The sequence below is a fragment of the Aspergillus pseudotamarii genome (genome assembly GCF_009193445.1).
Source record: "Aspergillus pseudotamarii strain CBS 117625 unplaced genomic scaffold BDV38scaffold_76, whole genome shotgun sequence".
In the NCBI taxonomy this organism is placed as follows: Eukaryota; Fungi; Ascomycota; class Eurotiomycetes; order Eurotiales; family Aspergillaceae; genus Aspergillus; species Aspergillus pseudotamarii.
Window position 1 is genome coordinate 90,165 of NW_022475090.1, and position 14,567 is coordinate 104,731.

The 14,567-nt window shown below is 48.5% G+C and overlaps 7 protein-coding genes across 7 annotated transcripts; 4 read left to right on the forward strand and 3 right to left on the reverse strand.

Moving 5' to 3' along the window:
- Positions 1 to 97: 97 nt before the first annotated feature.
- Positions 98 to 1,802, reverse strand: BDV38DRAFT_274815 (Alpha/Beta hydrolase protein; the record flags this gene model as incomplete). The annotated part of the gene is made up of 2 exons (XM_032057908.1): positions 98 to 1,553; positions 1,612 to 1,802. 2 exons carry the CDS (start codon positions 1,800 to 1,802, stop codon positions 98 to 100), a joined length of 1,647 nt encoding a protein of 548 aa, XP_031908871.1.
- A 443-nt stretch (positions 1,803 to 2,245) lies between these two features.
- Positions 2,246 to 3,837, forward strand: BDV38DRAFT_274816 (Zn(II)2Cys6 transcription factor domain-containing protein; the record flags this gene model as incomplete). The annotated part of the gene is made up of 3 exons (XM_032057909.1): positions 2,246 to 2,570; positions 2,634 to 2,962; positions 3,019 to 3,837. The coding sequence occupies 3 exons, from the start codon at positions 2,246 to 2,248 to the stop codon at positions 3,835 to 3,837; spliced, it is 1,473 nt and encodes a 490-aa protein (XP_031908872.1).
- Positions 3,838 to 3,863: 26 nt separating this feature from the next.
- BDV38DRAFT_274817 (GNAT family N-acetyltransferase) lies at positions 3,864 to 4,775 on the reverse strand (the record flags this gene model as incomplete). The annotated part of the gene is made up of 3 exons (XM_032057910.1): positions 3,864 to 4,193; positions 4,255 to 4,508; positions 4,733 to 4,775. The coding sequence occupies 3 exons, from the start codon at positions 4,773 to 4,775 to the stop codon at positions 3,864 to 3,866; spliced, it is 627 nt and encodes a 208-aa protein (XP_031908873.1).
- A 584-nt stretch (positions 4,776 to 5,359) lies between these two features.
- Positions 5,360 to 7,696, forward strand: BDV38DRAFT_296604 (putative MFS transporter; the record flags this gene model as incomplete). Its single annotated transcript, XM_032062967.1, has 8 exons — positions 5,360 to 5,435; positions 5,486 to 5,565; positions 5,616 to 5,686; positions 5,750 to 6,041; positions 6,099 to 6,170; positions 6,222 to 6,923; positions 7,051 to 7,155; positions 7,212 to 7,696. The coding sequence occupies 8 exons, from the start codon at positions 5,360 to 5,362 to the stop codon at positions 7,443 to 7,445; spliced, it is 1,632 nt and encodes a 543-aa protein (XP_031908874.1). The 3' UTR covers positions 7,446 to 7,696.
- Positions 7,697 to 8,019: 323 nt separating this feature from the next.
- Positions 8,020 to 8,478, reverse strand: BDV38DRAFT_287407 (uncharacterized protein; the record flags this gene model as incomplete). Its single annotated transcript, XM_032060860.1, has 3 exons — positions 8,020 to 8,097; positions 8,152 to 8,232; positions 8,284 to 8,478. 3 exons carry the CDS (start codon positions 8,476 to 8,478, stop codon positions 8,020 to 8,022), a joined length of 354 nt encoding a protein of 117 aa, XP_031908875.1.
- Positions 8,479 to 10,248: 1,770 nt separating this feature from the next.
- On the forward strand, positions 10,249 to 12,067 carry BDV38DRAFT_260287 (uncharacterized protein). Its single transcript, XM_032055894.1, has 3 exons — positions 10,249 to 10,542; positions 10,661 to 10,772; positions 10,843 to 12,067. The coding sequence occupies exons 1-3, from the start codon at positions 10,305 to 10,307 to the stop codon at positions 11,717 to 11,719; spliced, it is 1,227 nt and encodes a 408-aa protein (XP_031908876.1). The 5' UTR covers positions 10,249 to 10,304; the 3' UTR covers positions 11,720 to 12,067.
- A 1,212-nt stretch (positions 12,068 to 13,279) lies between these two features.
- BDV38DRAFT_274820 (RmlC-like cupin domain-containing protein) lies at positions 13,280 to 14,461 on the forward strand (the record flags this gene model as incomplete). The annotated part of the gene is made up of 1 exon (XM_032057911.1): positions 13,280 to 14,461. The coding sequence occupies one exon, from the start codon at positions 13,280 to 13,282 to the stop codon at positions 14,459 to 14,461; it is 1,182 nt and encodes a 393-aa protein (XP_031908877.1).
- Between the last annotated feature and the right edge of the window lie 106 nt (positions 14,462 to 14,567).

The window sequence follows — 14,567 nt, forward strand, 5'->3', positions numbered from 1 at the left end:
ATAAGTCGTGGCTCGACTTCCGATGGGATAGAACAGTAATATAACAACATCTCTGCTCAGACTAATTGTGTCTCGGTTGGCAACAATAATTCAAACATTATGATTGATAATTCTTGCCCATGTTCATACGCTTGTTCACCAAGGCGTCTACTCCATTCAGCCACCGTTTCCACGTCTCTCCATAATCCATCGCCAGTAGCCTTTTCATACGCGAGTATGACCGAACTTCCTCGTCCTCCTCTTCATTCTTTACTGCGTGGACTGACTCAGGACCCCATACTTTCCAATGTCGCTCCGAACCTTCCCACGGTGAATAACCGTAAGTGAATTTGATCCAAGCTCCAGCAAAGTCACGCGCCATTGCGCGCTCTTCCGTCGAGAGCTCATTGTCCAGGTTCCCAAACAGATAAAGAAGTTCATGAGCATGGTACGCGGTTCCCTCGAGTGCGTTTTTCAGCCGAGAACGCTGGTCAAAGTGATATTCGAACATAGCCTTCTCCTCGGCCAAACGGAGGCTAGCAAGCGCCGTCGCGTAGTTGGGGATTTTGAAGACTACATCACCGCACATGTGTTCTACCCGGCTGAGAAGGACATCCTGTGGTAAGTCAGGCTGTATCTCATACTCTGCCAAGACCGTATCTGTCTCATCCAGGGGCATATGTTGATTTAGTGTCTCTCGAATACTCGTGAAACTGTCGTTCAGTAGGTTCAAGTGGAAGATAACCCCTTCATGGTAGGTGTCTCCTAACATCAAAGCTTCAACCCACTGCGGTGGCTCATGTATCTCGCGCGGGTCCCGGCCATAGAACCAACCATCGAGGCATGGGTTCCCTGTGCCCGACAGAACACCTTGTATGATGGGAGTTTCATTGGCTAGTTCCTGCTGGGGTATACGCCGTAGACAGTCCAAAACGTCTGGTTGTGATGGATCTATGTTGAAATGACGGCAGACGGCCCGGAACAACTCCTCGTGTTGCTCCATTGTCCACGCTGGAATCGAGACTGAGAGTCCAGACATGCAGACCGCACGGTGGAATGGAGGAGGATGCGCTGCTACCATTTGGTTGCTAATGGAGATGCCACCTGCTGACTCTCCGACGGCAGTCACCCGGTCAGGGTTGCCACCGAGATCGCCGATATAATGTTGAACCCACTCAAATGCCACTTGTTGATCGGTAAATCCAAAGTTCCCACAGCCTTGATGGCCATCCCGTTGGAGCTCTTCCTGGATTGCTGCACTGGCAAGAAAGCCACCTAATCCGACCCGATAGTTGAAGTTGACGCAGACGATAGGCATCCCGATTTCCATGCTATGAGAAACGAGATTGACGCCATCAAAGATGGGCAGGTTAGCACCACCGTACAGTAGTGAACCTCCATGAACGTACACCATGACGGGAAACTTCTTTGACCCGGGGGCGCAAGGCAAGACGATGTTCATCACGAGTCCCGACAACTCGTCCGTTCGAGGTTCTCCAAAATGGGCTGTTGGAGGAACTGGTACGAGATCATCCGAGTCATCTCCTTCAATCCTCGGTCGGGGACAGTCGGCTCTATATTGCGTGTATAATCAGCCATTGAGTCCTATCAGAGCTTGCGCGATGGTCATACCCGAGCTTTGTTCCATCGTGGTAGTTGTTGGGCCACTGTGTCGTTAAATGCGATCGAGTCCACCGTTTCTCAAGAGACGCGTAAGGTATGCCACAGTACTGTTGCACACCATTGGCATATTGGAAGCCTTCCAGCCTTCCGAGGGAGGGAAGAACAGTGGAACATTTGGAGACAGGCGATTGGAACGACATGAGTTCTGAGTAGTAATACTTACTACTCCTTAGGGTCAAAGACAGATATATATCTGGCTGAAAGGTGATGTACTACTAACTCAATGGATACCGTACACTATTTATTTGGGATTGTGAATCTAGCTACGACTAGTATAACAACATCAGTCACCTCGAGGAACTATCCAAGTCATACTTACTGCCACTCCATACCCAGTCATTCCAGTGTTCAACCTGGTGGATATGGGAACGTAGAGGCCTCAGGCTCTAGACCATATATGGAAGGTGGACGCGGGGCGGAAAAGAATCGCATGAACTCCACTTGGCCTGATAAAAACTCCACCGTTGACGATAAATCGTCCGCCCCACAATACTGGTCTCGCCCGCACCCCCTTGACTGTGCGGCTTTAAGTCCGGAGCTCTTTATCGAACTGATCCTGATCAGTTTAACTTCCTTGTTCGGAATGTCGACCCCACGCCATCGGTCTCACGACGGATGCTGGACCTGTAAACGAGTCAGGAGGAAATGCGACCGGACCCGACCAATATGCAAGGTGTGCAGTAGCCGTGGGGTCTCCTGCGAAGGGTATGAGATAAGGCTACGGTGGGGAACCGGCATTGCGTCGCGTGGCCGATTTACTGGCGCCGAAGAGCCAGTGGAGGCTTCCATTCCTCCTCGAGTCAAAGGCAGGCGACGCGATCTGAGTCGAGAAAGGCGCCGAAAGCGTGACAACGGCGGCAATGGTAAGGCCGAGGCAGGTTCTTATCGTCCCCAGGGAGGTAGCGCAGGTAATTGGACATGCACCGGCCACTATTCTCGTTCGTCGGAACACAAGACTAAGGTAGAAACAGTAGCCGAACGGACTGCCGATGTACGATCGAACGAACAAGATCGATTGTTTGAAGAATTTCTTTCGTATGGAATCAATATCCTTCATTCAACCTCGGTCAACGATGAGCGAAATCTCCTCGAATCGAGACTACCGATCTTGTGTCAACAGTCAAGCTCCTTGTACGCAATCTGTGTGGCGCTACAGGCTTCCCTCAAGCCAAATGCGAAGCCTCACTTTTATGAACATTTCGACTTAGCCTTGAATTTGTTCCGCACAGAACTATCAAGCAACGTGGCATATTTGGAGGATGGCACCTTCACGGCGGGACTGCTGCTCTGCAGCATTGGGGTGCGTTGAATCAACTTGTATATCCATGCCGCGCTAACAGCAGGCTTATGCTATAGCTTATGCATGCCATGCCATGGACGATGCACCTGCACGGAATGTACGGTATCCTGCAGGCACATGGACTCTATGGTCTCGGCGAGCGAACGGAATTCCGCGCGCACTTATTAGAAGTGATGGGAGTCATGGATTTACCAACATTTACCGTGGGTCGAAGTACCTCTCTCGGCTTCTGGCGACAGCATTGTCGCGACCGAGTGTCCTTGCAGCATCCCCTCGGGGATGAAGTGGAGGTGGTCAGTGGCCTGCCGAGGTCTTTGCTAGATATTATCTCGTGTATTGGCCATGGGTCTACCGAGGAGGACTTTTGGAACTGGCCGGGTAGTCCAGGTAGTCTGTCCCAGCACCAGCTGTGGGAAGCGTATCGACTAGCCGGGATGTTGGCTATCAGAGACGGTCACTTACTGTTGGTTCCCCAACTCAGTGGAACACTGACAGGAACCACCGTGGAAACGAATGGGGCAAGCAGTCGGCCCATAATCCTGCCGACCACTACTGTGATTGTCTCCCGTATTGTGAGCCATCTGGACGCCCTTCGCAGAGCGTTTACTGAGACAGAGGATGCTGGGTCGTTGATTATCAACGCGATTAAATATCCTGCCTTTATCGCAGGGCTACAGGCGGACATCGTCAATGCACAACCGGAATTTAAAGATGTGCTTCGATGTTGCCTATCCACATATGACCATCCATATGGATTTGAGAGAGATTTTGAGCTATTATTAGAGGTCCTTGAGGAATGGTGGGTACACCACCATAACATGGCAAACGCGCATGAGCTCGCTTTGGTTCGTGGAATGGAAATTGGGCTTCTATAACTGAGCAGCTATGAAACTGGTAACTACTATGAACCAATGTCTTCCTTCTGCGTCGCTCGCCGTAGCATGAACCAGCAACTGACAGCTCCACCATTGTCAGCCAATTCGACTTTCTTGACAACCTCAAACCCAAATGTGGTATAAAACCCTACATTCCGCTCAGCTGTACATTCCAGAACGATTGGCGCATGGCCAACGTAATCCAGGATGCGCTCCATCATAACTTTGCCTAACCCTCGCCCCTGAAGGGAGGGATGAACTGCTATGACTTCTAAATACCAAGCGTCTTGGATATTGTATCGGTTTGTTATCATCTTCAGCGCCGTGTCATGTGCGCCGAGCAGGATTTCGACGCGCTGCAAAGGCTTAGGAAAACATCCTCAATCTGTTGAATAGGGTGGAGCGATAACCGCATACCTTTTCATCAGCCCCGTGGTCTGAGACTGGGTCCAACCAGCTCAGGAACCACAGTTTCACTGCAAGGACCATTTTGCTCAATGTCCATGTGTGTCGACTCTTTGGGGGAAATACGAAAGCCACTGTTCCTGCTTCAGGTCCCTCATTCCCGTCATTCATTCCGCGGATAGACCCTGGGATATTCTTTTGCTGGCTTCCTATCGGAATCTCCTGTGCCAACTGTGTTGCTGGTGCAGATCGGAGCACGATGCCTTCTAATATTGCTTGCTGTACGCGACGATATTGCCATTTGTTCGTTTCATGCTGTTGTGTTGACCAGGGGGCTGCTCTAGGACGCAGCCATCGGATCAAGGGATCTCCGACGAACGAAAGGGTTACCGTCTGAGCGACCGCCGATACGGACGAAGGGTCTAGAAAGGAGAGCTGTGAGTATACCGTGTTGGCCATTATGCTCTCCGGTCGAATGAGAATGTGTTACCGTCCTGTGTTTCGAATAGTGCTAAAGAGGATTGGCGGGCCATGTGATCCTATATCCAAGTATAAAATTGATAGCTGGTGCACATGGAATGTTGCCGTTCTCTGGAACCGATATTGCTATATGCAGAGAGCCCTTTAACACTCGAGTACGGCTTTCATATCAACCGTAGATGCCGAAATACTGCGCAGACCTGTATCGAGGCGCATATTACAGCTATTTATCTCCAAACCTGCGAGCTCGGCGTAATGAACAAATGGAAGAAGAGCCGTGGATGATCGACTCGAGAGATATCTCTGAAGCGATTCCGCTTTAGGCAGGTCGACCCAACTTCGGCTTCCCAGCCTTTTCTACATGAAATAAGTTCATTTAACCTTTGCCTAGACCCGGGTTACGTCGGGGGCTTTATCAGTTGCCGATCTCTATTGGCCTCCCCGCATTTCAATGCTTGCGTTTGTGGCATCAAGCTCTTATCAGTCATATCCTAGTGGCAACGGGGCCAGATAGGAGACCAGAATATCCATGGGCAGATTGTTTATTATGAATGCCAGTCCTTGAAGTAATCTGAGATCGAACAGCACAAACCTTCAGTTTCCAGTGTATACTACGTCTATTCAGCAGCAGATATTGATGGCAGACGGCGACGTGTCCGGAACTGCTTTAACCAATCATGATGCTCCCCCGGGAACTGTTCTTCTTATCAAAGGTAAAAAGGTCCTTTCTACTTCGACGAGAAATCCTCTGACATACATGTAGATAATGATAGAGATGAGACTCAGGGGCGACGAGGTATTGTTCTGAGTCCATTTCCATCCAGCGACCCTAACGAGCCATTGGTAAGTCTGGCCTCCCCGACAGGAACGCCGCCTATTGATGGGGAATCCAGAATTGGAGCACTGCACGCAAGGCATGCAATTTCACCCTCGTACTAGCAGTAACCTGTCTTATTTTCACAGCGTCTGTGGTCCCCTAATGTCTCATTTGCCATGAATGAAGAAACTAACAGAGTTCGTTGAATAGACTCTCCATCCAACAGATATTCTGGCAGTTGATGGTGGTCGACTTAGACGTTACTTACGCACAGTTAAACAATGCTATGTCGGTTAACTTCGTTGGACTCGCAATGGGATGTGTATTTTTCATTCCCTTTGCGAAGAAGTTTGGCCGACGACCAGTGTACTTAATCTCCACGGCACTCATGCTGGTTACCTCCTTCTGGGGAGCAGAGATTAAAACCCTCGCGGAGCTATATATCACCAACCTCCTACAGGGCCTCGCTGGAGCAACGAATGAGGCTATTGCTCAGATCACTGTGAGCTTCCCAGTAGCCTCTTCCCAGGAACGATGGGCTTACAACTCATATCATCAGATTGCAGACCTCTTCTTTGTGCATCACCGGGGCGGAATGAATGCGTTGTACATGACTATGATGATGGTTGGAGTAAGGCTCCATTCATCAACTTCCGTACACACCCTACTAAAATCGTGTTAGAGCTTTCTCACCCCTATGGCCGCTGGGGCTCAGGCGACAAGACAGGGTTGGCGATGGTCCTACCGTACCATGGGCATCTTCAATGCGGTTATCTTTGTACTTTTTCTCGTCTTTTACGAGGAGTCAAAGTATACTCCGACGATCGAAGGTGTCACACCCCCCGCTAGGCCTGTGAATGGAGTGCATCAAATTTCTGGTGACGAGCCTAGCAACAAATCACTTATCAAAAGCGCTACGAGAGCTGAGGAGCAAAGCGTCAGTGGCCCTCCATTAGATCACACGATCCCTATGAAGACATGGACTCAGAGACTGTCATTGGTAACCTATACACCGGAGCCCATCTGGCCTTATTTCTATCGCCCCATCAAGATCCTTTTTACATTTCCGGCGGTCCTCTGCTGTGGTCTGCAATATGCATGCGGAGTGATATGGCTTACAATCCTGTCGAGTGTGCTCGCTCTTGTATTCCCCCTTCCTCCATATGAGTTCACCCCCGAGCAAATCGGTTATATGAGTGTTGGACCCTTCATCGGCAACTTGATCGGCTCGTTTTACGGTGGCTTCCTTGGGGACTGGTCGATTAAGTACTTTTCTCGACGAAATTCCGGATACTACGAGCCAGAGATGCGCCTGTATATTCTACACCTCCCGGCAGTGGCTTTGTGCGGCGGTCTCATTATGTTTGGAGTAACCATTGACAGGGTATGTCTCGCAAAGGCGACCTCCCTTCCTTATTTCTTGACGATTGATCGCGGATGGATCTGTCCCGCGTTTTCCTTTCTATCAAATCGTTGTGCTCTATACCTAGCGGTGGACTGACATCTTGCAGGGTATGCACTGGATCTTACCCAGTATCGGAGGAGCACTCTTTGGGTTCGGCCTCGGCAGCATCAGTGATGCATGTCTAACTTTAGTTATCGATAGTTATATGGAGGTAAGCCGCAGCTTGACGTGTCCCTCACTGCTGATTCATGCTAAACAAGTGATCAGATAACAGGCGATGCGTTCACGGGTGTGGCCTTCCTTCGCAATGCTTTTAGCATTGGCATACCATTTGCCATCAGCCCTTGGATGGAACAAAGCGGCTTGACGAAGATGTTTGTCGCCTGTGGGTTTATCAGCCTGGGAGTCACAATGACATTGTTGGGCATGATCATGTATGGAAAGCGTATTCGACGCGCGACCGCGAAGCGATATTATCAGATGTCTGGTAGAAATGGTTGACTTGTGGGCCATAGGGCATTGATTGCAGCGGATGTTATTGAGGTGCGGTTGCGAGAATGGTGACATCTTTATATTGAGAAGAATATAAGCATAAGGATTTGCGTATTACCGTCGGAATTAGTATATTGAGAACTAATTTCACTACATAGGGACAGTTAGGCGATGGACACTCTGAATACGCTCTTCTCCTCCTATTTGGCGTTGCTATATGTAAGAGCATTTCGAAAAACTACGAAAATTAGAACCCTTAGCTTGTTACCACGGCTACAATAGTGGAAGTGATATCGGTAGATATCATAGCTTTGAGGACCACCGTCCTTTTTGAGACATTTGGTATAAAGTACATGCCTATGCCAATGACACACAGACGCCTTGCAAGTCCTCTGGGGATTATCAACGGTTGGATACAACGGCCAGCCTTGACAATGATGAAACATGCCTAGGTCACACCATCATAGCCTGAAACTTGAGTATGTCAGAGATTCCATGATAAAACCTTCTTTCTCCTTAAGATCTACGTCAGTGTCTTCGTCAATGGTTCTCCCTTTTATACTTTGGAATGGCCGGGAAAGCATCATCCTTGTTTGGGAATGCTGCACTCCGCAGGCTCATCACGCTGCGACGAGTCAAAGCGACAGGACCCCTCCGTGCACTTTCTGGGTTAACACATATGTCTGGCAGGAAATAGCCTGGAGAGCCCTCTCACCTTATTACGACACTTGATGCTAACCCATTGGTCCCTAACTTTCCTTTTGCAAGTCGACTTGCGCGTCCTAATATCGCATATCTTTCGCACATTAGCTGCGGGGTTTATAATCGCATTGTTCTCATGACCTACACCGTAGAGTATCCGATTTTGCCCCAGTAGGTTATCATTATTCGGCCCGATGGTGTTGCCACTAGGCCTATTGGCATTACTCGGAGGCGTAACCACGATCTCGGGAAGATCGCTTGTATTATAGTGACCTCCGGATTCAACAGCCGCAGTGATGACTGCGGCAAGGACTACTATGGAGATAAGACTGGTCTTCATGGTGGGATAATTGATGCTGGTTGAAGAGCTCATAGGAGGCAAAACGAGATGATAAGGCGGGTGCGAAGATAAATGATGTGAAAAATGCTGTAGCCGGGAGATGGACTATCCTAAATAACGGAGTTCAGATTATAGTTGTTGTCTATATATACTGAGTAAGAGGGTGCTGCTGTTGAACGGGGCACTCGAAAGTTTGTACTTAGAGGAAGTTTGACGCCCGGTGAACCGCTGCTTTGTGGCCTTTGAAGCGTCCAAGGCGTAGACCTGTCAGAAGATGGCCCGTGTGTCACCCTACTATTAAGATTGATAGACTCCAGCTCTGCGATGCCTACCCAAAGCCTACTCCAAGACCATTGGCCATCCAATGGAGTTCATAACATTGACCCTCGTGGCGAAGGTGGAAAACCGAAGCTTTATCAACCGGTGGCTTTTTGGCCTAAAACTACCAGGAGTTGGAGATCATATTAATGCGAGTTGACCCTAGTGCCATGATGATATTTGTACTACCAAAGCGCCCAAACGGTGAGGTAGTACATCTATACTCTGCTCAGTGGTTATGCTGATCTGTACCTAATTGACAGGCGTGCTGCCCTGCATATCCCGAAGTTATAACGGCATAGCAACACTCGTTACAGCACACCTTTCATCTGTAATGATAGCGAGGTGATGTAGTATTCAGACTGATGTCTCTTCCAGTGACCTGCTTCCCTGAAAATGGGAGCCACAAATTGCTGTCATATATATCCCTCGTGTGAATAGTTGAGTCGGACATTCGGTCCTATGTGTTACTGTGACAGCGTGTCATTGGTAGAGGATAGATGCGTCAAGACATAACATCACTTCCTCCCAAACTTAAAATAGCGTAAAACGTTGCAGAAAACGATTGGATAAGATTGAGTGAACCGTTTCTCTCAATGTTGACCCTAACCGGAGCCTTATTGAGTGGGACCTCAAGTGCGGTCTGGTTCCGCGAATGCTCTGTAAGCAAAATTTGAAAATATACTCCGGAATGGAAAAATATATGGATCTGAGGATACTGTGGATCCCTAATGCAACCTCAGCCACACTCTGTTTCAAAAAAAGCATTCTAGGTTGACAAGATCCACATGGGGTCTAACTTTGCTATGAACGTCAAGAATACCGAGTCTGGAAAACTAGCCATGAGCCGCTAAACAGGGCAACCTTCACGCCAAAAGTCTATATTACTCTAAGAACAACGAGCCTAGCTGAGGGTGGCTGTGTTCTCCTATCAATTTTGATCACTTTAACGAGACTAGATTCATTCTAGGGTAAAATGCAATGGACGATGCACAACCAGCACCGCTAGAGGTTCAAGACAGTAGAGCTAGATAGGGCAGAATGATGATCTTCGGCAACCCATGATTTAGAGACCGAGAGTAGAGATAGTGATTTACACTCAAAAAGGGCGACACCAGGTGTACATAGGGTGCGGCGAGATTCCAAACGTTGTTTTTAGCTATCGCTGCCTAAGCATTGCCATGGGTATGTAAATTGCTTAATGGCATATGGGCGCAAAAAAATGTAAAAAGGGGATTCCAAGCTTCTAGATCCAGGGTCTTGATGCGTAGCTAGTGTCCACGATCACACCCTGGGTTAAGCTCCTTGCTTGGCGTGTTGCATGCTCAACGTTGAGAATAGTCTAGAATTAGAATCGCTGCACTGGGTCCATAGACTCATTGCAATTTACCTCTAGCAATGGACATATATAAGGCTGGAACTTCTCAGGTGTGGTTTGGACAATTTCCTATACGCATGACCAACTGTCAAGACAATACTTCATTCATTCGCCCAAATCAAGCTCCACCATGAATGAATCACTTCAAGCATTCATCTTTTCGATGCTCCTACTTGGGTGCAATATTGCTCCCGCACACGCCAGAATACCGGCGTCCGCTTTCCGAAGTGGACGATTGCGCTCTTACAACAATACGCCGATATACAACCCAGGTATAAATCATAGTCCAAGTACGGATGTGTTGGGCAACATTGGGAATCATGGCCCCAGCGTTCATGACACTCCTAAAGTTTCTACGCTATCCTCTGGTAAGTTCAAAAGAAGATGAAGTGCTCTCCGCAACAGTACTGTGATGTACCTGCTTTGGAAACTTCCACACAGGAATGTATGCCTTTCTTTCCGACGAAGAAGCTAACCATGCCGCAGATGCTGCCAAGTCTGGATGCCCGTCTCTCACTGGCAACATCACTGTCAATGCCTACCAATTATACCCGGAGCATGCCGACTTCAATGAGAATGACTGTCTAGTCTACCTAAGGTACGTATTCCTGTAAGAGACATTATTTTACCGCTGGGCATGAACTGATCCTGGATGCTTCTATCTTCAGTGCCCTCTACAATAGCACTGTCGCTGTTTACGATCCCTACAAGAAAGAAATAGTAGATACTATATATCTGCCGGGACTCTCTGGAGACCCAATGCTTCACATGAGTGGTGTTGTGGTGGATCCTCAAGGCCTACTCTCGGTCATCGTGGATGCTGGTGCTGCCTTTGACACTCAAGGCCAGGACATATCAGGCGATAACTTCTTGGTGAAGGTTGATCCAGGCCATGGTCAGGTCCTTTGGAGAAAGAATCTCACTGAAGTAACGAATGGTGTGTACGGCGGCTACCAAGACGCTGCTCATGACACTCACGGCAATACCTTTGTCGTCGGTAGTTTCCCGACGAGCATCGTGAAGGTCGGTCCCAATGGCTCAACTGTCATTCCTTGGTACTTGCAACCTCAGCCCAACCAAACAGTAGCGGGCCTCTCAGGACTTGCTACCAGCGGTGACATACTGCTTAGTACTGATAGCTCGGATGGACAGCTGTACCGTTTCAACATGACTGAGAAAGTGGGACACAAAATCCATGTTCCTCTGAAGGGCAGCAATGCGACTAGGATCGGTAATAGCTTGGATGGAATCCTCCTCCCAAAGCAATTCAACGGCACAGTATTGTTGGTTTCTGACTCCACGGACGGAACTGTTGTGCTCCGCTCAGCTGATGGACTATGGACTAGTGCGGAGATGGTGGGAACAGTCCCCAACCTATATGTCTCTCAGAACGGATTTTCGGTCGACAATGTCGAGATTGGCGGCAGTTTGTACTCCGTCACCGAATTCTTCCTTGATGAGAAAGTGCCCGGGACTTTGGCAGGCAACCGAACCCAGTTTCCCTTGGTCGATATCACGCACCAGGTGCTGAAATTGCTAAAGTAATCCAGGCGTAAGGGCTTATAGATGTTACGTCTCGTTGCTTGAGGCCCAACCTTCGGTGCTGAACTAGGCATCGGGAATGTTTATACTGGCTTTTGGTTTTATATCGTTTGTGTCCCGACATATACGGTACCATGTCGTACAGTGGAGAGATAGATTATTAGACAGATTAGATATTACAATGGTTAGAGTCGGAATATCAAGGTTCTTTGCTTACACGATTGGTGTCAAAACTGTCTCCGAAATTGGATCATACGAAGGGAGTCTGCGGGACTACAATAGTATGTTCAACCTACGTTGAGTAGATTCAGCTGGAAGCGTTGAAAACTTCCCCCGTTGACCAAAATGCAGAAGGAAATCTATAAATTAGTTGCAAATGCGATGTAGCCATTCTTCAGACTAGTTTGTACCAGTGATTCACTGATTCATGACACATGTGGATCTCTGAATGCCAGGAGAATAGAGATAGAAAGATGCGCATCAGGGGCTCTAAAGTTGTAGCCAAACTGCCAACGGATCCGTGGTCTAGAAGGGGCAGTACAACCATGGTATTTGGCACACCACAAGGTTTAATTCAGCAGCGCGTGGATTTTAATTGCTGCCTTACACAGGGCATACGCGAGGGGCGCATATGAAGATTCCTGGGGTGTGGTAATAGTGGCAAGCCTTGTCACCTAACCAGAAGTGTTGGACATCATTGCTGGGTTAATATCCGGCTTGAAAAGTTCTCTAGAACTAGGCCAGGTTCTAGAAACGATTTCCAGTCCTGGCTCCACAGATGGGATGATTTAGGATACTAGGATATGAAAGGATCCGGCGGGAAAAAAAAAGAATTGTTCTAGAATTTGAGATAACTTCTTGGCTATCCTTCTTTCTTGGCCCTCTATTTCCCGCGTATTTTGCCACCTAGCCTAGCTCGCGATTGATAATCAGATTAACGTATGTAAAGATGATCCACATGTTTTGACGTATGCAGGGTTTGAAGCTAAATAATTCTACTATGCGGATACCTAATTGAAGGTCTGGAGCGGAATTAATTCCTACTGACTGTAAACTATTGCTAAGCACTCTACATGACCTGAGTGGTGAGCTGATCGTTGTATCTCACTTCCTTAGACCACCATCTCTCAGTAGGTTCATGGATGTATGGTACGAGCTACAATTGAGTTGATCAACGCCTTAATGGCGCAGTGCCAACTTCGAAAAGTGGGTTATGACACTCACAGGAGTATCTTGCTGTACAACGAACCTGAAGCAAATAGAATAGAGGCGTGGCTAAGTGAATATGCTTGCTTGTCGTAAAGATTCCCCAATCTGCCTCCATCGGATGATGATAGTTTCAAGTTGTGCCAAGGAGCAATACAGGAAATCATTTGTACATCGAGCGGGCCTGTGTGTCCTGTAATCACGAAACCCACATATCACTGTAGTCGTGATCACTGTAGCTCACATATTCCCTATAAAATACCCCTCCTGACCATGCCACCGTGGTCATCCTCTCTCACTATCCACTGTATACTCATTATCTCATTATATGCTGCACATCCTGTAATACTAGCAGAGATGAAGAGCCCATTCTTCGGATGGATGCTATCCATTATCTTGCTCACCCCTTTTGCTGCGACAGAAGGCCCTCCCTCTAATAGCAGCATCATCGTCGATACGGCGCCCGATTTTGTGCGTCCATATGTCCTTCCGAAATACAAGGGTGATGCCATCAAACTTACCTCGTCCCAAACGATCCGCTTCTCCATCACCGCCAACTCGTCTGACGGTGCCTTTTCCCTGCTGCAACATAACGGAAAAGCTTCAGGCTGGCTATCAGCTCGGCCACACACTCATGGCTTGACACATGAGCATCTCTACTGTACCCGTGGCCGTTGTCAGCTCTGGGGACAGAAAAATGCCACCAATTCCAGCCACGAGGCGCGCGTTGCTACACCAGGTGATTACGGCAATATCCCCCCGGGCTCCATCCACACATTCCAGTTGGTCGATCCTGACTCGCAACTTACGCATGTCTTCCACCCTGGCGGTTTTGAGAAACTCTTCAATGTCTTCAGCCAAGGTGACCACGACACCCGCGGTGTCAGCTCACCTTACGTTCCCATTCTAGATGATCCTTCCCCCTTCGGACCGATGACGCCTCAGGAATACGACCGCCTCGTCTCCTTGGATCTATACGCAGCACCAGAGGAAGAGTATGTCCCGAGGCGCGACTTTGTGAATGGTACGGCTGGTGAAACCAAGCAGTCCTGGCATGATGGGCCCAACACCCCACCCGACGATCCAACAACTCCATACTTCGTTGCCAAAGATTACGGGCCTAAGTATCTCAACACTGACATTGGGTACAAGGTTATCCAGCCGCTCGCAACCCCCGCTCAAACAGAAGGGAACTTTACTATGGGAACCATTATCATGTCCAGTAAGCTGAGTAATGAGCCCGTCTCAACGGCGATATTGCCGCATCACTTTGCCCTCCAAATGGAGGAGGGCCAGCTTGCTTTCCAGGTACAGGGTTATGAGTTGGTGCATTTATTGCATGGTGATGTGGCGTTTGTCCCAGCCGGTATGTCCTTTTCATATTATGCCACGGTGCCCTATACAAAGTTTATGTATATGAATGCAGGTGATAAGGGATTGGAGTACCAGTTACTGAGAAGGAGTGTTCGCTGGGAGTTTCCAGCATATCCCATATCTCCTGGGTTCAAGCCCAACATTACTGGAAGCAAGCTTAACTAGGTGTGATCACTGTAACCGGGAATAGACTGCAGGACTGTTCATGCACCGAGTGTCTGTGATTTATAGCACTTGGTATGAGCTAATTGAATTGAACCAGTGCCAGGGT

Bases quoted from the DNA above. Each gene is read 5' to 3' on its own strand.
- BDV38DRAFT_260287 (XM_032055894.1), top strand. From the start codon at position 10,305: ATGAATGAATCACTTCAAGCATTCATCTTTTCGATGCTCCTACTTGGG. The intron at 10,543-10,660 runs GTAAGTTCAAAA...ACCATGCCGCAG, and splicing joins AGTTTCTACGCTATCCTCTG to ATGCTGCCAAGTCTGGATGC. The intron at 10,773-10,842 runs GTACGTATTCCT...TTCTATCTTCAG, and splicing joins GACTGTCTAGTCTACCTAAG to TGCCCTCTACAATAGCACTG.